This window comes from Chelonoidis abingdonii, chromosome 17, assembly GCF_003597395.2.
Source record: "Chelonoidis abingdonii isolate Lonesome George chromosome 17, CheloAbing_2.0, whole genome shotgun sequence".
Classification (NCBI taxonomy): domain Eukaryota; kingdom Metazoa; phylum Chordata; order Testudines; family Testudinidae; genus Chelonoidis; species Chelonoidis abingdonii.
In genome coordinates, this window is record NC_133785.1 from 7,468,154 (window position 1) to 7,491,133 (window position 22,980).

General features: G+C 50.9%; 3 protein-coding genes across 12 annotated transcripts in view; 2 read left to right on the forward strand and 1 right to left on the reverse strand.

The window, feature by feature from the left end:
• Positions 1–8,799, reverse strand: part of TOP6BL (TOP6B like initiator of meiotic double strand breaks) — a 63,725-nt gene extending 54,926 nt beyond the window's left edge. The window contains exons 1-3 of the mRNA XM_075073346.1: positions 8,717–8,799; positions 1,151–1,292; positions 1,012–1,065 (exon numbers count right to left, since the gene is read on the reverse strand). Coding sequence (XP_074929447.1) covers positions 1,012–1,065; positions 1,151–1,292; positions 8,717–8,740 — 220 coding nt within the window. The 5' untranslated portion in view covers positions 8,741–8,799. The remainder of the gene's footprint in view (positions 1–1,011; positions 1,066–1,150; positions 1,293–8,716) is intronic.
• On the forward strand, positions 8,788–18,263 carry LOC116835684 (acylphosphatase-2-like). Of its 8 annotated transcripts, none has more exons than XM_075073345.1 (6): positions 8,813–8,894; positions 9,958–10,091; positions 10,403–10,496; positions 12,653–12,669; positions 15,396–15,505; positions 17,662–18,263. In XM_075073345.1, the coding sequence occupies exons 3-6, from the start codon at positions 10,442–10,444 to the stop codon at positions 17,774–17,776; spliced, it is 297 nt and encodes a 98-aa protein (XP_074929446.1). In that variant the 5' UTR covers positions 8,813–8,894; positions 9,958–10,091; positions 10,403–10,441; the 3' UTR covers positions 17,777–18,263. The 8 variants fall into 8 exon arrangements, with proteins under 8 accessions (XP_032654611.1, XP_074929446.1, XP_074929444.1 ...); XM_075073343.1 differs by having other exon boundaries at positions 9,958–10,040; positions 10,318–10,496; XM_075073344.1 differs by having other exon boundaries at positions 9,958–10,040.
• A 2,064-nt stretch (positions 18,264–20,327) lies between these two features.
• SPTBN2 (spectrin beta, non-erythrocytic 2) overlaps positions 20,328–22,980 on the forward strand; it is a 56,980-nt gene continuing 54,327 nt past the window's right edge. For all 3 annotated transcript variants that reach the window (XM_032798693.1, XM_032798661.1, XM_032798679.1), the window contains exon 1: positions 20,328–20,580. The gene's annotated coding sequence lies outside the window, so the exon portion shown is untranslated. The remainder of the gene's footprint in view (positions 20,581–22,980) is intronic.

Below are 22,980 nucleotides of genomic sequence, written 5' to 3' on the forward strand. Positions count from 1 at the left end.
TCTGGGTCTTGGGGTTCCCCGGGCAAGGTTTTGGGGGGACCAGAGTGTACCAGGCACTGGAATTCCTGGTTGGTGGCAGTGCTACAGGTTCTAAGCTGGTAATCAAGCTTAGAGGAATTCATGCTGGTACCCCATCTTTTGGACGCTAAGGTTCAGACTGGGGAATCATACCATGACAGCAGGGTTTCTCAACCGCTGGATCACGACACAAAATTGGGTCACCAGAACCCATCAAAGAGTTGTGGGGCTAGCTAGGCTCAGCTCCTCAAGCTGGGCATTGCGACCTGATGCACAGGATCATCACGCCGCTCAGGTTGGCCCAGCCACTCTTCCATCATGATGATGTGGGGGCCAGCTAGCCGGGCCAAATTTAAGTGAGTTGTGCTGCGATCCCAGGTGCCAGATTGCAGTGCCATTCACACAAATTTGGGGGGCCAAATGGGGGGCCAGGCCAAACCTGAGCAGCGCTGTGACCCTGGAGGTTACAAAGCCCAGAGGAAGAAGCCAAGTCCAGCCAACCCTGTGCGTCAGAAGCTAGGAGGGAATGGCTGATGTCCTGTTCTCTGGTAAGCATCAGCCCCACTATGAACTCCCACCCTGCATTTGGGCTACACCCCATCTTTCTTACTCCCTGTTCTGCCCCTCAACCCAGACCCTCTGATGTACCTCTCCTGCACAGCAGGGCAAATCCTCATCTGTCATATCACTCATTCTGGACCCCAGCCCGCCAGATCTTCCCCCAATGCACACCCAGCCCCTTCTGTCACCAAATTCCCTTGCATTCCATGCCCAGGCTCCCCAAAATCCCCAACTTCTTCCTCACTACACCCTTAGGCTTCCCCATTTCACCTCCAGCCAAACAAGATCCAATGGCTGGGAGTTGCAGTCAGCAGAACTCAGAGTACAAAGAAGGAACATATTTTAACAGGGAGGAGGGTCACCCACTAGAACAGCTTCCCCAGGATCCGCCAAAGGTCTATGGAAACAGATTTGAAGGTTTGTTTTTTTTACCTTTCCAGAACTGCTCATTGAGGATTTTAGAGCAAAAATTCCCTGCTGCAGCAACTGTAGGAAGAAAATACAATGCAGGTGTTAAACCCAAAGGAACAACACAGACAGCAGAATCCTCATTATGTTTCACTCTACTCACTAGTGGTCGTGCATCGGAGCTGGCTTGCGCCATGCGTAGAATCACTGAGATTAAAGGAAACCAGCACTATCCCTTCCGGGGCTAAACCTTTCAGCTGCCTTTCTTCCTCATTCTTAAGGCAAATTATGAGATATTCTAAAATCTGAAAAGGTAGGAACTGTGAGAAAGTGATTGGCCCCTCTGGGAAAGCACAAGAGCAGGAACCAACCCCGGAGAAGTGCAGCTCATCTCTGAAAAGCGGCAAAGCCAAAATGCCCAAAGAGATGCCAGAGTCAGAGCTGCTGAACATAGGGACCTAGGGCTAGCAGATGTGGTGTATTGGAGACTGTTTTAAAGTTATGATCTATCACTTTTAGGTGCGTTCCTGGTCTTGCTTCCAGATAAGGGACTCTGAAGGAAAGCATACGATCTGGGCCTAGTGCAGACTGAGTCAGTTCTGATACAAGCAAGACTGCAGCAAGATGGGGTGAGCTGTGCCTCTCTGTATTAGGCTGCAGCCTGCTTTGTCTGTCCCTGCATTTGGGATCATGTCTGTTATCATTCTGAACTCTAAGAAATAGAATAGTGTGATGCAATGTTCCAGCAACAGTATTTATGGTTGTGACTAACTTCCCTGTGTATATGCCAGAAACATAACAGTAGGGAGCTCCTGGGTTACTGAGTCCAGTCCCCTGCTATTGCAGGCAACTCCGTCCCAGAATCCATGTTAGATCTGAGTGATTGGCCCACTCCTTCTGTTAGAAGGCTGTTCCAGACCCTCATTCCTATGCCGGTTAGAAACCTTCTTCTCTTTTCCAGCCGACATTGATTCCTGGCCAGTTTATCTCCATTTGTTCTTGTGCTAATGCTGTCCTTGAGCTTCAGCAGCTCTTCTCCCTCCCCGGGCCCCTCCCTGCAATGTATTCAGAGAGAGAGAGCAATCAGATTCCCTCTCAGCCTTTGTTTTGCCAGGCTAGACACAACCAACTCTTAAGTTTCTGCTTGTAAGACAGGCTCTTCGTTCCTCTGATCCATGCAGAGTTGAGTGACCATTACTATTTGTCTTACGAGCATCTCCAGGCCCCTGTGGAGAGCAGAGCCCAGTTGTGCTAGGTACTGTACAAACGCACACTAAGGTCATGCATCCACACAAAAGTTGCCCTGCTTTAACTTTCTTGGTCTGGTTAAAGCATTACAGCCTGCCTAGTTTGGATGCAGCCAGCCAAGCTAAATGTGTTTATACCAGGATAGCTCACAAGGGGAATAAGCTATAATAAGATAAAGCACCTTTATCCCAATATAATTGCATTGCAGTAGGGGTTGTCCTAGTATAACTATACTAGCAAAAAAGTCCATCCCTGACCAAAATAATTATACTGATACAATAAACGTATGCGTGGAGCAGGTCTACAGGCCAAGCCTCCAAGAGCTCAGTCTAAATAGACACAGGGTGAGAGGGGAAATAGGGACACCAAGAGGGGAATGAACTTGCCCAGGGTCAGTGACAGAGCTGGGAATAGAACCAAGGAGTCCTGACTCCTAGCCGTCCCCTATGACACTAGATCCTACTCCCTTCCCAGAACTGGGATAGAACCCAGGAGTCCAGCTCCCAGCTTCCCCTGCTCTACCCCACTAGACCCCACTCCCTGCCCAGACCCTGGCCTAGAAGCCAGGAGTCCTGGTTGCCAGTCTCTGTGTCCTAGCCAGAGGGTCATGCTGCCTCCTGCTATTGACTTTCAACACCTTATTCCTTCACAAACATCTCATGTTCCCTTTTGATGCTAGTGCCACATGTATGGTTGTAAACCCCTTGGGGCAGGGACTGAGCCATGCACTGCCTGCGGCGTTACAGACCAATGCTGCATGCCCATAATCCTGTAGATGGACTGGAAAATCAGTCACACACCAATCCACAGAGGGCTTGGAAAGGGAGAAAGTCCTTATTAACAAACAAAAGTTCTCCATCACACAATAGGCAGCTGGGGGGAACAAATACAGGCCAAGCTTATTGGGTAGAAGACTCCTCTCTTCCCCTACTCCCCACCCCAGACTCTGCTGCTGCATAATCCCCTGCAGCAAGATGGAAAGTGGATTAAGATCTCTTATGGCAGGTCCCCCTCTGCCAGTGTCACAAACAATCTCCCTCTTTGGGAAGATGCCACAGCCAGCAGGAGATTGCAAAACACCCACCTTGATTCAACTAGATTTGCTGTATTAACCCCCTGGCAACTGGCTCAGCCTGGAAGGGCCAGTTCTTGAGCCTTTAAACATGGAAGGATGTAAAGTTTGAGTTGTGGGGGGCCATGCAGGGTTTCAGAGCTGAACGCCTGGAGTTTGGGGAGCTGTGGTGCAAGGAAGGAGTCCATCTCAGCTGGGGTGACACTATGGCAGAGTTCATGTGATTATGGTAGTCTCAAGTAACTATAATAACCTTCCTCTGACCCACCTCATCAGGAAGAGCCAGTGCTGCCTATCCTTGGTTCAAGCTCTGCTGGTTACCTGCATGAGGCCACAGTTTCATAACTTCCTCTACCCCCACTGGGCCTCTCTTTCCCTTCCAACAACCTCTTAGATTTTCAATCCCAGGACAACATTCCTACTGAGGTCGATGGAGCCAGAGAAAGGAATGTGGACAGGTGTGAATCCTTGCAGAGAGGTGGGGAAGCAGCTTTACAACCACTGACCTGTTGACATCTTCTAATCTAGGGCTTACTTAGGGAGAAGGGCTGGGAACTCAGAAAGGGATCTCCCCCTGCTCACAAAGGCGGAAGACAGACAGCAGCTGTTTCCTTGGCTCTCATTAGAGACCTCAGGATGGGCATGTAATAAACTGTGGACATGTGCACATAGACACCACAGTGATGAGACCCAGATGCTCAGTCACAAAAGCAGAGGCTCCCTAGAACTAGCTCAGCCGGCTCTGAGCAGTTGCTCAGTTGCTGCTTGAGGCATGAGCGCACACACACACGCTGCGCCAGTGCAACGTACATGCATCCCCAGGCTGATGGCACACAGATCAGTAGACCCTAGGAGAGAGAACACAGCACTAGCAGCCTATTGCTACGGCCCTCCTCATTATAGTATCTCTATCATTAATGGAATTGATCTTCCCCCACCCTTGGGAGGCAGGAAGATATTCTCTCCATTTTATAGAGGAGGAAGCAAGGCACAAAGGTCGCATATGGCATCCACAGCTAAGCCAAGAACTGAATCCAGACCTAAGCCAGAGTGCTATTTACTGAACACTTTTCCTAGCTGCAGAGGCAACCCCTCTGCTATATGCATGCAATTCTGTATGACACTGCACAGCAGTACCTCATAGGTTGCAGGTACTTGCTAAAGCCCTGGATAGTCCATGAAAGAGCATCATTCCTACCTCTCCACCTGCAAAAGTTCATGCAGCATGAACACACATGCACATGTGCACACACAGCTATTAATGCAGGAAACTTACACCTCACTTTCATGATTCTGCATTTCTGAGGCTCATAACTTACAAGAGAACCAGGGAAAGAAAACTACAAGCTCTTTATTTCAGGAAAGAAGCATAGACCAGTGGCTCAGGCACAGGCCTAAGACTTAGGACTCCAGGGTTATATCAGAAGGGGTACATCAGAAGCAGGAAGCTTGCTAATCAACTAGTGGGGCCACTGGACGATTGAGATGCTAAAGGAGCACTCAAGGACGATAAGGCCATTGTGGAGAAACTAAATGAATTATTTGCATCAGTCTTCATGGCTGAGGTGAGGGAAATTCCCAAACCTGAGCCATTCTTTTTAGGTAACAAACCTGAGGAACTGTCCCAGATTGAGGTGTCATTAGAGGAGGTTTTGGAACAAATTGATAAACTAAACAGTAATACTTCATTAGAATCAAATGGTATTCACCCAAGAGTTCTGAAGGAACTCCAATGTGAAATTGTAGAACTATTAATAGTAGTCTGTAACCTATCATTTAAATCAGCTTCTGTACCAAATGACTGGAGGATAGCTAATGTGACGCCAATTTTTAAAAAGGCTCCAAAGGTGATCCTGGCAATTACAGGCCAGTAAGCCTGACTTCAGTGTCAGGCAAACTGGCTGAAACTATAGTAAAGAACAAAACTGTCAGACACATAGATGAACATAATTTGTTGAGGAAGAGTCAACATTTGTAAAGGGAAATCATGCCTCACCAATCTACTAGAATTCTTTGAGGGGATCAACAAGCATGTGGACAAGGGGGATCCAGTGGATATAGCGTACTTAGATTTTCAGAAAGCCTTTGACAAGGTTCCTCACGAAAGGCTCTTAAGCAAAGTAATCTGTCATGGGATAAGAGGAAAGGTCCTCTCATGAATTGGTAACTGGTTAAAGATAGGAAACAAAGGATAGGAATAAATAGTCAGTTTTCAGAATGGAGAGAGGTAAATAGTGGTGCCCCCTAAGGGTCTGTACTGGGACCAGTCCTATTCAACATATTCATAAATTATCTGGAAAAAGGGATAAACACTGAGGCGGCAAAATTTGCAGATGATTCAAAACTACTTAAGATAGTTAAGTTCCAGGCAAACTGCGAAGAGCTATAAAAAGATCTCTCAGAACTGGGTGACTGGGCAACAAAATGGCAGATGAAACTCAATGTTGATAAATGCAAAATAATTCACATTGGAAAACATAATCCCAACTATACATATAAAATGATGGGGTCTAAATTAGCTGTTAGCACTCAAGAAAGAGATCTTGGAGTCACTGTGGATAGTTCTCTGAAAACATCCACTCAATATGCAGCGGCAGTCAAAAAAGTGAACAGAATGTTTGGAATCCTTAAGAAAGGGATACATAATAAGACAGAAATATCATATTTCCTCTATATAAATCCATGGTATGCCCACATCTTGAATAGTGCATGCAGATGTGGTTGCCCCATCTCAAAAAAGATATATTGGAACTGGAAAAGGTTGAGAAAAGGGCAACAAAAATCATTAGGGGTATGGAATGACTTCTGTATGAGGAAAGATTAATAATACTGGGACTTTTCAGCTTGGAAAAGAGGTGACTGAAGGGGGATATGACTGAGGTCTACACAATCATGACTGTGGAGAAAGTAAATAAAGTGTTATTTACTCCATCACATAACACAAGAACTAGGAGTCACCAAATGAAATTAATAGGCAGCAAGTTTAAAACAAACAAAAGGAAGTATTTCTTCACACAATGCAGTCAGTCTGTGGAACTCTTTGCCAGAGGATGTTGTGAATGCCAACATTATAACAGGGTTCAAAAAAGAACTAGGTAAGTTCATGGAGGAGGTCCATCAATGGCTATTAGCCAGGAAAGGCAGGGATGGTGTCCCTAACCTCTGTTTGCCAGAAGATGGGAATGGGCAACAGGGGATGGATCACTTGATGATTACCTGTTCTGTTCATTCCCTCTGGGGCACCTAGCATTGGCCATTGTTGGAAGACAGGATACTGGGCTAGATGGATCATTGGTCTGATCCAGTATGGCCTTTCTTATGTTACCCCAGCTCTGACACTGACCACGGGCAAGTTCACACTTGATGCTTGTTTCCTCTCCTATCTGTTGTCCTTCTAGATTGTAAACTCTTTGGAGATAAAGACTCTCTCTCTCATTAAATGGCTATACAATGCCTAGCCCAGTGGGATCCTGATCTCAGCTGGGACATCAAAGAGCTACTGTCACGTTAATAATAATAAACTGGGGAGTTTTCTATGTCCCTTGTTGTTTTGCAAAGCTGTTGCACCAGCACAGTCCTCCATTCTGGAAGCTGCCACCTCTACATCAGCCTTAGGATGAGTCTTATGGTCTGTCCAGGCCTCTGTAATGTTTATTTTACTAATGACCTTGGATGCCTCAATGTTTGACATGCTGAGCTTAAGACACCTGATTTTTCAAAAAGCCCTGAGGACTTCTCTAGATGGCTAAGGTAGTTCTACGGCTCCATCACCAGAATATCTGAACACACAGCCATCTCTACTGCATTTATCTGCACATCCCCCCTGGGAGGCAGGGCAGGGCTACTATGGTATCTCCTTTGCACAGATGGGTGACTACAGCTCAGTGAGACTAAGTAACTCACCCAAGATCACACAGGAAGTCTGTAGCAAAGCAGGTAACTAACACAAAGCCATTGTCCCTTTTCGACTGGCCACCTGCCCTCTGAAAACCTGTTTAATCTGTCTCAGATTGGGCACACTAAAAATCACTATACTCTGTTGAAAATCTCAGCCTGTATTCTCATCTCGCACAGCCTTGTTGCAGCTCTCTGGTCCCAGTCTGTTATTTCCCCTGCAGGCCCAACTAAATACTCCAAGGTCTATACATTATTTTTAATTTCAAAAGCACTTCTAGTTCTCTCTATTTGGTCTGAAGCTGGGAATAAATCATGTTTTCCCATCAAAAGTCACATCACTGTCTGATCCCTGAGACCACAACTGGGATCTGTCAACATGATCAAAACTGTAAGCATTGCAGTCCCGAAATCTTGTTTGTTGCTGCTCTTCTCACTAGGATCCTAAAATCACACTCTGGTCTCTACACAGATCATATCTACTTAGGGATAATTTCTGTGGAATGAGCTACAAAGTCCACTAGGGACTTAGTGATTTTATATGGAAAGAGTTCACGAGAGTGATGGGTAGCAGGATCAACTCATGTTGGAGTTCCCAACTTTACCCTCAATTACTTTTGAAATATTGCTTCCCCAGAAGGGAGTGGGTGCCATGCACTGAGATCAATGCCAAGTGGGCAAGATCAGAGCCATAGTCTGAGCCTCCAGTATGTGGAAAAAACATAAGAATCAGAGATTTTTGATATCACATGATTTTTATGGAGGGAGTTTATGTCAGTAACCCCTCATTCACATGACCCCAAATTGGGACCACTAAGCAAATCCCAGGCACTCATGAGGCACAGAAAATTTCAAGACAATCCAAATAAGAATGCGGATTTTAAAGCACTTAGAAAAGTTGCCAGTTAAAAACAAAACAACAAAACAAAAAAGCAGCCAGTGAGTGTATAATGCCCAGCCTGGCCAGGCCAAAGGAGACTGGAAGGGTCAGTGGGCCATGTCATGGTCACCATCAAGGCCAGTGAGCCAGAGGATGATGGTGCACAAATTGGTGAGTGGAGAAGGGGGGATGGATTTAAGCGGCTAGAGCAGTGAGGCTGGTAACAAGGGCCTGGGAGGGTGAGGTGTGAGTATGAGGGTAACTGCTCACAGGGGTGATGGAGATGTGTGTGCTGGGGGGGCCCTGGCTGGGGGTGCAGGTTGAGGTCCAGTGGTGGAGAGGAATGGGAGACCTTTCTAGATCCTAATACCAGAGAAGATACACCCCTCCCCCCGCAGAGAGGGAGGCCTATACTAGGGAAATGCCCTCAAAGTCAACGGGAGAAATGCCTCCACCCCCTGGCACCCTCCTCACACCCCATCCCCACAGTGCCATCCCTGACCCTCTAGTGCCCCACTGATCCCCCGGGTCCCCAGCAACTTAACCCCCAGATGAGCCCACGCACCCCACTGCCGCCAAAGGACCCCCCACCTCATCCAACTTAGCCTCACGTCACCCCTCCCGCCCGCCCGCACCGTGCGCGTGTCCGCTCCCTCCATTACGCCGTCTTGTCCTAGTAACGTTCAGTCCCGCCCAAGGGAGCCGCGGGAACGCGCGCCGACCGGCTCTTTCCTCGCGGGAGCGCGCGCGGATAGTCCTATGCCTCCAGCTCCCTCGCAGCCCCCACCGCCGCTCTCCGGTCCAGCCATCCAGGTCTGACCCCCCACCTTCCAGAGACAGCTCCCCAGCCCCGCCCCCACCGGCCGCCCCAGACGTGACGCCTCGGAACCAGCCCTGCCTCCCCAAAAAACCCACAGCGCAGCCCCTCGCAGTCAGCTCCAACCCCACAGCGCAGCCCCATAGCCAGACCCCTCGCAGCCAGCCTCGACCCCCCTGAAAACCCCACAGCGCAGCCCCATAGCCAGACCCCTCGCAGCCAGTCCCGACCCCCCCTGAAAACCCCACAGCGCAGCCCCATAGCCAGACCCCTTGCAGCCAGCTCCGACCCTCCTTGAAAACCCCACAGCGCAGCCCCATAGCCAGACCCCTTGCAGCCAGCTCCGACCCTCCTTGAAAACCCCACAGCGCAGCCCCATAGCCGGACCCCTTGCAGCCAGCCCTGACCCCCCCTGAAAACCCCACAGCGCAGCCCCAGATGTGACCCCTTGCAGACAGCCCTGACCCTCCCTGAAAACTCCACAGCGCAGCCCCATAGCCAGACCCCTTGTAGCCAGCCCTGACCCCCCCTGAAAACCCCACAGCGCAGTCCCATAGCCAGACCCCTCACCCCCCTAAACCCCAGCTCCAGCCATCCAGGACTGATCACTTGGCCTTATCCAGAGCCTGCTCTCCCAACATCTCAGCCTCCTCCCCTTCCCTGAACCCCCATGTTTCAGCCCTCAGCTCTACCCCAGCTACCCCCAATCTTGCCCCCATACTTCAGTCTCCAGGACAACCCCCCAATTTATTACACTCCAGACCCTAACTCCTAGCTCTACCCCCAGACCCAGTCCCCCCTCCGACTCGACACGCAGACACATTCCTTTCCTCCCACCCCCAAATTGGCCCAACCCTCCCTGCTTTCCAAGGGCAATAGAGATGGAGTAGGGGGAGGCAGAGGGCAGGTCTGAAGTAGCTGGGATGGGGTTGGCACTGGGGTGGGAGGTTGCTGCTGGGATGTTACAGGAGGGGTTTACCCTAGGACTGAGCATGAAGGATACCTAGCCCTTATATAATGTTTTATAAAGGAGGCAGTATCATTAGCCTCACTTTACAGACAGTGAAACTGAGGCACCAGGAGAGGAAGTGACTTGTCTAAGATCACCGAGCAGACCAGTGGCCAACTCAAGGCTCCTGAATGTCAGTCCAGTTCCCTATCCCAGTACTGATATTGGGTATTTGGGAGGGAAGGTTAGCATTGGAGTGAGTGGGAAGTAGCTAGGAGTTGGGATAGGGGGTCCCATAGCATGGAAGTAAGGGAACTTCTGGGAGGGGGAAAGCCATGCAGAGGTGGCTGAGCCTGAAGGAAGAGGGGTTGGCTGTGGGGCTTGTGAGTGCAGTTGGAGAGGGCAGGGGGTGGGGGTGGCATGAGTGGCTTGGCCTGCTCCTTCCTCACCATGCTGCCTCCATCCAAAAGGCTCAATTTAGTAACAGGCAGACGGAGCTGCCTGCAGCAGATCACATAACATGCTGTGCTGCAAACACTTGTTCACTCCCACCAGCTCCCATCTGCAGCCCACCACACTAGCCCATGCCGTGTCATGGCTTCCTCAGGACTCTGGGCCCTGGATTATGAGATTTATGGGGACGTGCAAGGTAAGTGTATTGCATTTTGCACTGTTGACCAGCTGCATTGACTTTGTTGCAAATAGAGAGGATCATTCCCCTGCTGGCTCTAGCCAGGGATGCTGCAAATAGCTCATGAAAGGAGAGTAAATCTCACTACAGCAGGACAGCTGCTCCCATGCAGCAGGGCTGGGAGGGTTTCAGTGAGCCCCAAATGAGCTTATTAAAGCCAGTACCACAGGGATAGGGAACGGGGAGCAATTCCAGACACGCCACTGTCGTCGTGAGCGGGGTTTTGCAGAAATATTTCTCAGCATGGGAGCAAGGTTGTCCCTCTGTCCAGCTCTGGGCAGACATCACCTGGGCTACTATTCTGGGATTGGGGCCCCTCAGTAAAAGAAAACAGATTTCATCCATTGCACATTGTAAAACCCCTCAATAGAGCTCTTTCAGGCAGGAAGGAGTGTCATCCAGTGGGTTGAAGCAGGTGCATAGGGGCTAAGAGTCAGGATTTCTGGATTCTAGACCTAGCTCTTGGAAAAGGAGCAGGGTCTAGTGGTTAGAGCAGGGGATATTGGAGTCAGGACTTCTGGGTTCTATTCTTTGCTCTGGAAGGGAGAAAAGTGTCATGACTGAATCTCAGGATTGGTAGTCTAGATTCTAGCATTCTTTTCCTAGCTCTGCCACTGATTTGGTGGGCAGCCTTTGGTAACTCACTGTGCTTCACTGATACATTGAATGCTGTGAATCCATTCATGTCTTAGCCGGATGCAGGAACCACTGGTTGAGGTTCTGGGACTTGGGTGCTGCAGGCGGTCCAACTGAATGATCACAATAGTCACTTCTGGCCTCAGAATTGATGGAGTTTTCTTTACACCTGGATAGAAGGACTGATTCTTGGTGTAAATTAGATGATACCAGGGCCTAGTGCAGAGATGGGCAAACTACTGCCCGTGGGACCCTCCTGCCCAGCCCCTGAGCGCCTGCCCGGGAGGCTAGTCCCAGGCCCCTCCCCTGCTGTTCCCCCTCAGCCTCAGTTCTCCCCGCCGCAATGCTCTGGGCAGTGAGGCTGCGAGCTCCTGGAGCAGCGCAGCTGCAGAGCCGGGGCTTTACCTAGTGGTCTGTGCTGCACGGTGGCATGGCTGGCTCCAGCCGGGTGGTATGGCTATAGCGCCACCAGTGCTCCAGGCAGCGCGGTAAGGGGGCAGGGAGCAGGGGGTTGGATAGAGGGCAGGAGAGTTTGGAGTGGTGGTCAGGGGGCGGGGGTGTGGATAGGGGTTGGGGCAGTCAGAGGGTGGGGAACATAGGGGCATGGGTTCTGGGGGGGCAGTCAGGAAGGGGGGTTGGATGAGGCGGCGGGGGACGGTCAGGGGTAGGGATTCTGGAGGCAGTCAGGGGACAGGGAGAAGGAGTGTTTGGATGGGGCAGAGGTCCCAGAGGGGCAGTCAGAAATGATAGGAGGTTTAGATGGGATAGTGGGGAACAGTCAGGGTCGGAGGTTCCAGGGACTGTCAGGGGACAGGGAATGGGGGGGTTGGATGGGGCAGGAGTCCCGGGGGCCATCAGGGGGCGAGAAGCAGGAGGGGTCGGATAGAGGGCGGGGCCGGGCCATGCCTGGCTGTTGGGGAAGCACAGCCTCTGCTAACCGGCCCTCCATACAATTTTGGAAACCCGATGCGGCCCTCAGGCCAAAAAGTTTGATTGCCCCTGGGCTAGTGTTACATTTCCATTCATACCTCAGATGCTGAAGTAAATTTCATAAGCTGTGGAGTTGTGGGCTAATTGGGCGACTTTGGAACTTATTGCCACAGGAACTAAAGCACTGATCAGAAGCCAAACAAGGATAGGATGTTCCTGTGGATAACAGGAATATCCAGAGTTAGAGCAGTAAATCTTAAAAACCAAACAAGGCTGTGGTAGGAACGGACACCATCATACTCCAGGACATGAGCTAATGAAGGGTCAAGTGGGGGCTTTCCCAGGAGGCAGGTTATTTCAGCACGGCAGGGTTTTCTGCACTTTCCTCTGAGCAGCTGGTGCTGGCCAGTGCCAGGATCCCAGGATAGATGGTTCCTGGCCTGGTCCAGGCTGGTGATTCCTACATGATTAAGAAACAGAGCTGGCATTTAATGCCCAGCATTTGCTGTCTATTTGCAACTGACTCATCTTTTCTTTCTTCCCGCCAGGTGTCTTCTTTAGAAAGGTAAGGGTGTGTGTGTAAGTGGGCGTGGGGGGAGCCAGCTTTTAGAGCACAGACCATCAGAGGGGGCAGCATGCTTGGTCGCATGGCACTGTCTTCTGACTCCCAAATGCCCCTAGTCCAGACTCTCCTTCCCAAGCCAGTGTGAGGCAGCTGTGGGCAGGGAGGAGCCAACCTAGCTGGATGCACTAAGGGCCTGTACTACCAAACAGGAGCTGCTGTCAGGGCCCCCAGGCCAGCAGTAATGTTGGAGATGGTAGCCAACATCAGGAGCTGCTTGCTGGAGAGGATGGTCCAAGGCAGAAGGGGACCAGATGAAGTCTTGGGCCTGCAGATGCAGGGGGCAGTTTGGAGGAGAAAGGTCTCTGGTGACAGAGCATCATGTACAAGGAGAGGAGAACTCCCTGACTGATCAGCATGCGCACCTCGATGGCCAGCAACCCAGGCTATGAGAAGTTTTGAAAGGCTTTGGTGTGGTTTCTCAGGAGCACTGAAAACAAGTGCTGGACCTCCCTCTCTTGGCCACCCTGCCTCCTCCCCCCTCCTACCCCCCGAGTTTGGCTGGTGCAGACCTCCCTTGGAATGGCTTTTTCGTTCAGTGCATGGTTAGACTATGGAACTCACTGCTACTTGATCTTATTGAGGTCTAGAGCTGAGCAGGTTTCACAGAAGGATTGGCCATTTCTATGTGTAATGAGAACGTCCAGAGTTAATATAGTAAATACTAACTAAGAGACAAGAGTCTGAGAGGGATCTAAACCCACATACTTCAGGGCATGAGCCGGTTTATAACTATTTGGGTCAGGAAGGAATTTCCCCTGGGAACAGAGATCTTGCAGCTTCCTCAGACCCGCAGGGACTGGCTGCTGCTGGAGATGGGATACTGGGCAACATGGGCCCCTTGTTATGATCCAATCCTATGCAGTCATTTGCTGTACCCCATCAAACAGTGAAGAGTCTTTTTCAATCCATCACCTTCCATTTCTTTTTCAAAATATTAATGATAATAAATAGCATTTTGGATGAGATGCTAGGTTAAGGAAGGGAGGTTTTTGAGCCATTTATCATTTTAAAAAAATCCACGTGGTGGTGGTGCAAATATGGGGAAAGGGAATTATTCTAATTTGTGTACACACTGAACCAAATCTCTAATCTCTTTCCAATATTTACTAGAGAAAAGGCCAATGGGTATAACTGAAGCGTGGATCAGGTAGATGGAGCCAAATCCATACTGCCTGTAAGCCCAAGCCTCTTCCTTTTTGAAGCAGGGCTGATCAGAGCCCTGAATACAGCCAGCCTGATTCTTGCCCTGAAACTTGGGATCCTGCAACATGACTGAGTGGTATCACTTTGTAGAATCAGGGCCAGATGCAGGCATAGGTGCATAGAGGGCTGTGCTTTGGGCCCCAGATACTGGAGCTATCTGATTGCAATGGAATCTCAGGACCATTTAAAGGAAAAAAAAAAAAAAAGTAAGTTTCTGATGCTCCTGTTGGAAAGGCAAGCTTCAAAACATGCCCAAGGTGTAGCCACTGGAGGAGAATCTACCAGAGTCTGAGACAATAGCTCTGAGAGGGGGAATTTCCCTGAGTGTAACTGATGCAGCAATGTCTGCCTGATTCTGCAGAGAGCCTGAGACAATAGCTTTAAAAGGGAGGAATGGCCCAATGCATCTTGATGATGTACCTGCAAATCCCTTTCTCTAGTGTGCATCCATGCTGAATGCCAATTTATATTGCCCAAAAGACTCTCTCATAATGTTAATGTTGCTTCCTGGACCTTGAATTGACTGCTGGGCCCAAGCTGATTAGTCCATGCTGAATGGATGAGCTCAGTTTTAGGGGGCAAGCCTGATGGGGCATAACAATTTTCCAGACTTCGTGTGCATGTGGATTTTAGAGCACTTTGAAATGTCGGCTCTTAACATGAGAGCTTGGTTTGATTGAACTCTGGCATAGCTAGTACTCCTTCGTGATCCAGCTATCATCATAGATCCCAGACACTGTGCTCTCTTGATCCTCCTGGCTTGCTCTAGCTACCTTTCTCCTAATATTTGGCTCTATCTACTGTATCCAGCTATCTCCCTGATTCTAGTAATCTTAGATGCTCTCTATCTCTATCCATCCATCCATACCCTCTCTGTCTCTCTCCATACACACCCCTCAGTCTATTTAGTGATCTATCTATCCCCATACACACCCCTCCACCTCTCTGTCTCAGCCCATAGGATGCTGGTTTCTCTTTCTATAGGGACTGAATCGAGGCAGTAGATGGGTAATCACAATGAGGCTCCAGGCCAGCACCCAGGACAGGCACTTGTGAGGTCACTAACTTGTAGGGAGCACTGTCTAATGCTGACTGTTCCTCCTCCCGCTGATTCCCCTGGCTGGCAGCTGATACCCAAGCCAAGACAGGAATGTGATTACCCCTCTGAAAAGGCGTATGAAAAGGTGGAAGCTTTGCAGGAGGCAGGGAGAAAACCAAGCTTGTCTCACCCTCTCTGGGGTGGAAGCTTTCCCACGCAGACCTGATGGTGATGGAATCCTTCCCCTCAGAGCTGCACTTCCACACGCTTATGCGGAGAGCTACATGGTGGCAGTGCACTGCCCAGGCTGTGCCATTCAGAGATCAGTCCACAGGGCGGGAGAGGCTGTATGCCAGGGACTGAGGCAAATGCCCGTTCTGTTGGCTCCCGCAAGGCCTTGGTAACCTTGTCTCTTCCTCTCCAGTACACAGAAGACCAGGGCAAGAAGCTGGGGGTGGTCGGCTGGGTGAAGAACACCCCCTATGGGACTGTGACTGGGCAGGTGCAAGGGCCCAAGGAGAAGATTGAGATCATGTGAGTATCAGCCAGGCTTCCTAGCTCACCAGTTGGCTCAGTGTTTAAACATGGGTGGTGTTCACCCTTCTGGGTATCAGCGAGGTCGGGTGGGGGTGTGAATAGCTGCGAGGCTCGGGGTTGGGGAGGTGTTGGTATCACTCCAGCGTAAGTAGAAGAGAGAGGATCCCAGGATGTGGAGAGATACGGAAAAGACTCCTTTTGTGTGCCCCCAGCTCGTCCTTCACCCGTATACATCAAACACAAGCTGCAAGTGTTGAAGGCCCTTTGTAGCATAGCTGAGCACCTGCCCCACTCAAAGAACTCCCAGCCTTTTTCACCCACCCGCCTAGCAGTCAACTTCTCCCTGTAGATCGGCTTCCCCATTGTGCCAGGTGCGGCACACCTGCATCCAGCTGAAAGCAGGTCTCCCATCACACCAGGTGCTGCCCAGACCTCCCCTGACTGAGGACCTCCTCATGCCTGGCATTGCACAGACCCTCCCAACTGAGGGTCCTCTCTGTTGTGCTGGGTGCAGCACATGCCCTCCTGACTGAGATCAGGCCCCCATTGTACTGGGAGCCACACAGACCATTGTGCTGCACATTGCACAGACCTCCTGACTGAGATCAGGTCCCTGTTTGTTATGGGTGCTGCACAGACCCCCCTAATTGAGATCGGAGCTCCGTTGTACTTGGCATTGCACAGACCCTGGATTGAGATCAGAGCCCTGTTGTACTGGGAGCCACACAGACCCTTGTACCAGCATTGCACAGGCTCCCAAATTGAGTTGGGGTCCCGTTATACTAGGTGCCGGACAGACCCCCTGACTGAGATTGGGGCCCCATTGTGCAGGGTGCTGCATAGACAGTTCATTCCCCGCCCAACACACACACACATTTCAGTTTAAACAAACAAATGGTGGCAATGGAAACAGGCCCAGAGAGGGGAAGAGGCTTGTCCAAGGCCAGTGGCAGCACTGGGAATAGAACCCAGGAATCCTAAGTCCCAGTATCCCATCCACTGGGCCATGCTGCCTCTCTGAGAAGGGCTGTGAAAGTACCCAATCCCGAGAGCTGACCTGACATTCCTGAGATCTCCAAGGTGGGAAACATCCCTTCATGCAGGAGCAAAGCCGCTTCGAAAGACCTATGTTCTCTCTGGTGCCTCCAGAGATCTGCAAGTCTAAGGTGTCTGCCAGACTGCGGGGGGGGGGGAGCAAGTTTGATCCCCTCCCCTGCAGGAGGGAAGGGGTTAAACCCTAGGCCCAGGCAGCCAGATCATAGACCGGTCACATTCCCCATTTGAAACACTCCTGCCTCTAATTAGGGCAGTTCCCTCGCTGCTGCTGCCCTAGCCAATCAGTGGCTGGAAAATCTGGGCCTTGGCTCAGCCCCAATTAGCTTCCCCTCCAGAAGGGACAGAGAATTTGCCTGATTAATTTCTCTCTTCAGGGGCTATAGAAACCTGCCTGCCCATCCCCCATCACCCGTGGCAACTGGGAAGGGCAGGCGGGGCAACTTCCGTAGCAACGGCTCCGTCACCTTCAGAGAGATGACAACCGGAGGCAGTTTCCATAGCAACAAGTCCCCCTTCCATCACCTTCAACATTTGGAAACAGAGAGGGAGGTGGAACAGTTTCCATAGAAACCAGTCTCCCCCCATTTCCACCACCTTCAGGGCTTGAACAAACTGGGGCCGGTTCTGTAACAGCCAGGCTGCTTCATTCCCCCATCTCTTTTCACAAACGAGATAATGGGGAAAAGGCAGGGTCCATAGCAACTAGTCTCCCCCATCTTTGCTTCAGGTCCTGGAACGAGATAAGAGGAGGCAGGTTCCACATGGACTTTACAGGCTGAACCTGTTTGTGTGGGATAATGGCTGGGTAAATGCCAGCTGTGTAAACAGGGAGCCCGGACTCCTGGGTTCTGTCCCTAGATCTGGGAAAGGAGTGGTGTCTAGTGATTAGAGCAGGGGGGCTGGGACTCCTGGGTTCTATTCCTGGTTCTGGGAGGGAAGTGGAATGTATTGGGAGCGGGGGAGGCTGCAACCCCCTGACTCTGGGTTCCATCCCTGGCTCTGGGAACGGAGTGGGGTCCAATGGTTAAAGCAGCGGGGCTGGGAGGCAGAGCTCTCCTTATGGATGCTTATGGATGCTCTTCCCCCCACCTGCACAGGAAGAACTGGCTGCGCAATGTGGGGAGCCCCATGTCCCGCATTGACCGGGCTGTCTTCTCCAATGAGAGGGAGATCTCCACCCTGGAATTCCCAAATTTCACCACCAAGTACTAGGAGATGGGGCCAAGACTACAGCGACCCCTTACCTTCCTTGGGGGACCACATGACAGTGACCTCTGCTGGCTGGCTGCTGCTCCTGGGTGGAATGCAAGGACACCTGCATCCCAGCCTGGCCATTGAGCATGTCTTCCCCTGCTGCTCCCAGACATCAGGGTGTGGGCTTGGCACCCAGCACATGGACCTGTGACTTCCTTTGCCAGTCTCTCACTAAACTCCCATTCCCCAGCAGGGGCCCTGCCTACAGAGCACCTGAAACCCCTACACTTGATGCCTGGCTCTGTGCATAAGCTCCCACCTCGTGACCTGAATCCCGCCCCACCCCACCCCTGCTTTGCACTAATACAAATGGCTGTACTGGCCCCCCAGTATTTAATCCACCCCCACTGTGAAGAGGATGTTGTCTGTGCTTTCACCAGCCCTCTCACCTGCATAGTGTATTTCTACAGAGGGGCTCAGTAAAGATGACCTGAGAAAGAGAGAAGGTTGATGGCTGTGCTCTTGTGTTTGCTTCCTGGATGGGTGGGGTCAGCCTGGGTGGATTTTAAAGTACAAAACCAAAGGTAATGGTGTTCTCCACTTGGTTTTTCAACCTAGAAATAGCAGCATCATGCCTCATTTCCCTTTTCTCTGAGCTGGAGGTGACTCAGCAATGTGGCTTGGGCTGTCCCTGAGCCACTGAAGAAAGGGGTCTGTACTAATCACCCCCATCCCACAGTGATGGACTCAGTAGAAGATTAGAGATGGGCTGAGATTGCCCAGGGGTGAGACTGAGCCTGAAATACTGCATCTAGTTCTGGGAGTCACATTTTTAAAAGGAAGGTGAAAAATTTAAGAGGGTGCAGAGAAGAGCCCCAATAACAATTCAAGGGTTGGAGAAAATGCCTGACAGTGAGAGATGTAAGGAGCTTAGTCTCTGTAGTTTATCAAAAAGAAGGTTGAGATGTGACTTGATGATGGTGCCTGAGGCCCTTCATGGGGAGAGGGTGCCAGGTACAAGGCAGGGGTTCTTTAGCCTCATGGGGAAAGAAAGACTGAGCAAGAGCTGGTGGCTGCAAGCTACTGCCAGACACATTCCAGTGAGAAAAAAGCCACACGTGTTTGCCAGGAAGAGTGATTAACCACTGGAACAAACTCCCAAGGGCAGGGGTGGAGTCTCCATCTCCAGTCCAGGCTGGCTGCCTTTCTGGAAAATGCTTCAGTCAAACACAAACGATTGGGCTCAATGCAGCGGACCTGGGGGACATTCTCCTCCCTGTGCTATGCAGGGGGGGCAGACTAGATGATTTAATGGTCCCTTCTGGCCTTGAATCTAAGTGACTGGACATTTTGGGGACCTTAGTCTTTGGAATGCCCAATGTGAGACACCTCAAAGGGGCCTGATGCTCAGGGGGGAAGCAAAAAGCAAGGCCTTTTAAGTCATGGCTAGTTGGGTACCAAAATGAGGAGTTACTTTGGAAAACTTGAGCCCAAGTAATTAACAGAGAACACTTTTCTGCCAAGTGTTTGCTGATTTTTGAGTTAAATGGGCTTTTAACACAAACAAAAGGCATTCCACAATCTGGGTAAAGTTCTTCTTCCTCAAGAGCTCTGGCTTCACTGGTTTGGAGCCTGTGATGACATATTCTTATTGTTATGTGTAATATGGTTGTCCCATATCGGATTGGGGGCCTCCACTGTGCCAGGTGCTGTACAGATCCCAACGGAGATCGGGGCCACCATTGTGCCAGGGATTACACAGACCTCAACTGAGACTGGGCGCTCATGGTGCCAGGCAATGCACAGATGTCAACTGAGATTGGGGCCTCCATTGTGTGGGGTGTGGCACAGACCATGACTGCACTCAGGACCCTGTCATGCTGGATGCTGCACAGACACACAGTGAGAGACGTTCCCTGCCCCAAAGAGCTTACAGTCGAAAACGAAAAGGGTAGTAGGGGAAACAAGCACAGAGAGGGGCAGAGAGTGGAGACTTGACCATGGTGAGTGACAGATGTGGAAAGAAACCCCATGAGTGCTAGGTCCCAGGCCACTGCATTACACTCCCTCTAATGCCCTTAAGCACCAGGGAGCTGGATTGCAAGGATGCAGACTAGATCTCTTTGGCCAAACCTTGCTCCTGGCACTTGGGATGTGAGCACTGCTCTGGGGAGGTGCCCCACACTCAGCTTCTGGCAGGTCAGACCTTTCACTCCCAACTGATGAGGCCTGACTGTGCCATGGCACTTGTGTAAACCCATGCAGGGCATACTCTGGATTAATCTTCAGCTCAGGATCCTATCCTCACCTGACTGGGCAACTCTGGATTTATACCAGGGTTGATGAGAGCAGGATCGGGCCCATTTCCTGGAATGGGTGGGGGTTTCCTCATTCTGTGCTCTGATCCCTTGGGTAAGATGGGGGAGCCCAGCCCCCATCACCCTCTCCCCCCTCCCCAGTCGTCTCCCAGTCCCATCTCCCTGTGTGTGACTGATGCGGGGACGACGCCCAATGGCTGTGCCTCGTGGCTGGGAGGCGGGCGTTTTTCCAGCCATTCCTAGCCGGACCGTTCTGCCGCCCAGGACTGCTCTGTTCGGGCTGAGCCCTTGGACGCCGGGGTTCACCCAAGCTCAACATGTGATGCTTGCACCCCCATCAGGGACGGGGGATGGGACAGGTGATACGGACCTCATCGGATCAGCCCTAGGACCCACAAAGAGCCCCCCACTGGCAGCCCCCAGCTTGCAAGTACCCAAACGCTGCCTGGACAGTGAGATCTCCCTACGGCGAGGAGGAAGGAGACCTGGGTGCCACCCCCACAGGTATGTGAGCCGAGCCTGGGGGATGGAGGGCTCGTTATCGTCTCTGCATCCCTGGCAGCAAGAGGGGAGGAGGTGATCCCAGCTACCCATGGCGCTGGGGGGAGGGGGGCAAGCTGGGCTGGGGATGCCCAAGTGGAGCTGAGAAGGAGGGGATGGATGAGTGGATGAATGCAGTGGGGTCTCTCCAGGAGCTGGTCTCTGGATCTGAAGGCAGGTCCTGAGAGGGTGCTGAGTGACGGGATGAGCGGCCTTTGATACTGTAGTGGACCCACCTGATGTATCTGGGGAAGGATGGGTCCAGGATGTCTGCCTGCAGCCGGCAGAGTCAGAGCTCCCTGCCTCATTCAGTCACTGCTCCCAGGATGCCAGGAAAACAGGGCAGATGAAGGGGCTCATACTATTGGCTCCAGCTGCTCACTACATGAGCTTTCTGCCCACAGCTCTGCCGGTCCCCTTCAATCCTGACCTGCAACTCCCTGTTATCCTAGCCCTGGTCTCCCCTGCACCTCTGCCAGTGCCCCTCAATCCTGACCAGTCACCCTGGTGCAATCCCAGCCCTGGGCTCCCACAAACACACATGGCGCTACTGAGACCCCCAGTCCTGGCCTACAGCCCCCTGCTATTCCAGCCCGGGGCTTCTCCTAAGCAGAGCCATCCAGTTGTGTTAGGTTGTGATGTTGTTGGGTTACGCTGCACTAACAGGCTGCTCCACTGCTAGTCAGCAGGGAGATGCTGATGTATCCCACAATGAACATTGGCAAGAAGGAGGTCAGGTAACCTACTTCAGACTCTAGGAGCACTCACGCTAGGGGTGGGAGATTATTATGGGGTGCAATTGAGAAGGGGGCTGTGGAATATGGAACATAAGAACGGCCATACTGGGTCAGACCAAAGGTCTGTCTAGACCAGTGTCCTGTCTTCCGACCATGACCAGTGCCAGGTGCTTCAGAGAGAATGAACAGAACAGGTAATTATCAAGTGATCTATCCCCCATCCCCTGTTATGGGCAATATCAGTTGAACAGGTTGCTGACAGTGTGATGATTCTGGCTTAGAATAGAACCCAGGAGTCCTGTTTTCCACCTGCAGGCCCCACTCTAACCTTTCTCAAAGGGAAGGGATCAGAACTGAGTGCATGGTCTATGGGGGAGGGTCTCCCCAGGACTGCGTTGTCCCCTTCAATCCTGCTCTTAGCATACAGATACAGGAGAAGGGTTTAAGGGGGCTTATGAGGTCTCTGCTTGGGGTGTAAATGAGAGCAGCCTCAGAGCTGCTCTAATATATACTCAGTCCATGCAATCAGGCTACCCAATGTGTTTGAGAGGCAGCTGATGGCACCATTGCATAGCCTGTAGCCAAGGGGAATGTGTACTGAGCAGGGAACCAGAAGCTCCTGCCTTCACAGCTCCCCTTTGCTTGTTGCTTTTATATTTCCATGCACTTCCCAGACCTTACTACTGACAAAGATATCATTCCACCCCACTATTAATTATTCCGATATTAGCCCCCAACTTCCATTTTGTAAGGAATCTAATAGAGCTGCACAAGGTCAATTCAAGCAGAGTTGGGAGTAGAGCCCACACTCTTAACACCTCAGAGCTGTGTTGGAGCCACTGTGCTGCACTGCCTTTTACAATGAATGTGCTAAATATATATGCCATGGTTATCCAATTGCTAAATACTTTGCTCACTCCCCTTCCAGACCCAGGGCTAGCATGCAGTGTTCTAACAGCCTTCTGCTATCTGAGAGCTACTCTGCACATTGATTTTGTCCCAGTATAACTATTTTGGTTGGGAAGGGGATTTTTTTGCCCATATGTTATGCCAGGACAACCCCAAGTGTGGAAGCAGCTATACTGATATAAAGCTGTCTTATCCTGGGATAGCTTATTCCCCTTCCTGTACAGGAATAGTTATACCAGGATAAGCACCTTTATCCCACCATAACCATATCCACACTAGCAGGGGTTGTATCTCTTCAACTAGAATGGAGTAGTTAAAAAGGGACAACTTTGGTATGTGGACAAGTGCTAATGGAGTTGTGTAACCCACGGGCAAAGTGTATGTCAGGCCTTACTCTAGAGGCTAATTCATACAGCAATTATTCCTGTAGCTCAGGTGGCAAACGTCTATGCTCAAGTCAGAAAGTTATAGGGTCAAGCCCTGTTCATGACCTATGGGGAATATGAAGGTTGCAAACAACAGGGGATTATTTTTTCTTTTTAATCAGCTGGTTTGTGAAACTCACAAAATGAGGGCTTTTACTGGGATCCTTCACCCAGTACTTAGATGCGGCTGCCTCTGGGATGGGACAGAGGGAATGTTTATGCAGAGATCCCTCACCTGTCTCTGAGGTGAAGGCACCTCTGGGGTAGTGTGCAAGGGCTATTTATACAGGGAT

Bases quoted from the DNA above. Each gene is read 5' to 3' on its own strand.
- LOC116835684 (XM_032798720.2), top strand. From the start codon at position 8,841: ATGCCTCCAGCTCCCTCGCAGCCCCCACCGCCGCTCTCCGGTCCAGCC. The intron at 8,895-10,402 runs GTCTGACCCCCC...CACTCCCACCAG, and splicing joins TCTCCGGTCCAGCCATCCAG to CTCCCATCTGCAGCCCACCA. The intron at 15,506-17,661 runs GTGAGTATCAGC...CCACCTGCACAG, and splicing joins AAGGAGAAGATTGAGATCAT to GAAGAACTGGCTGCGCAATG.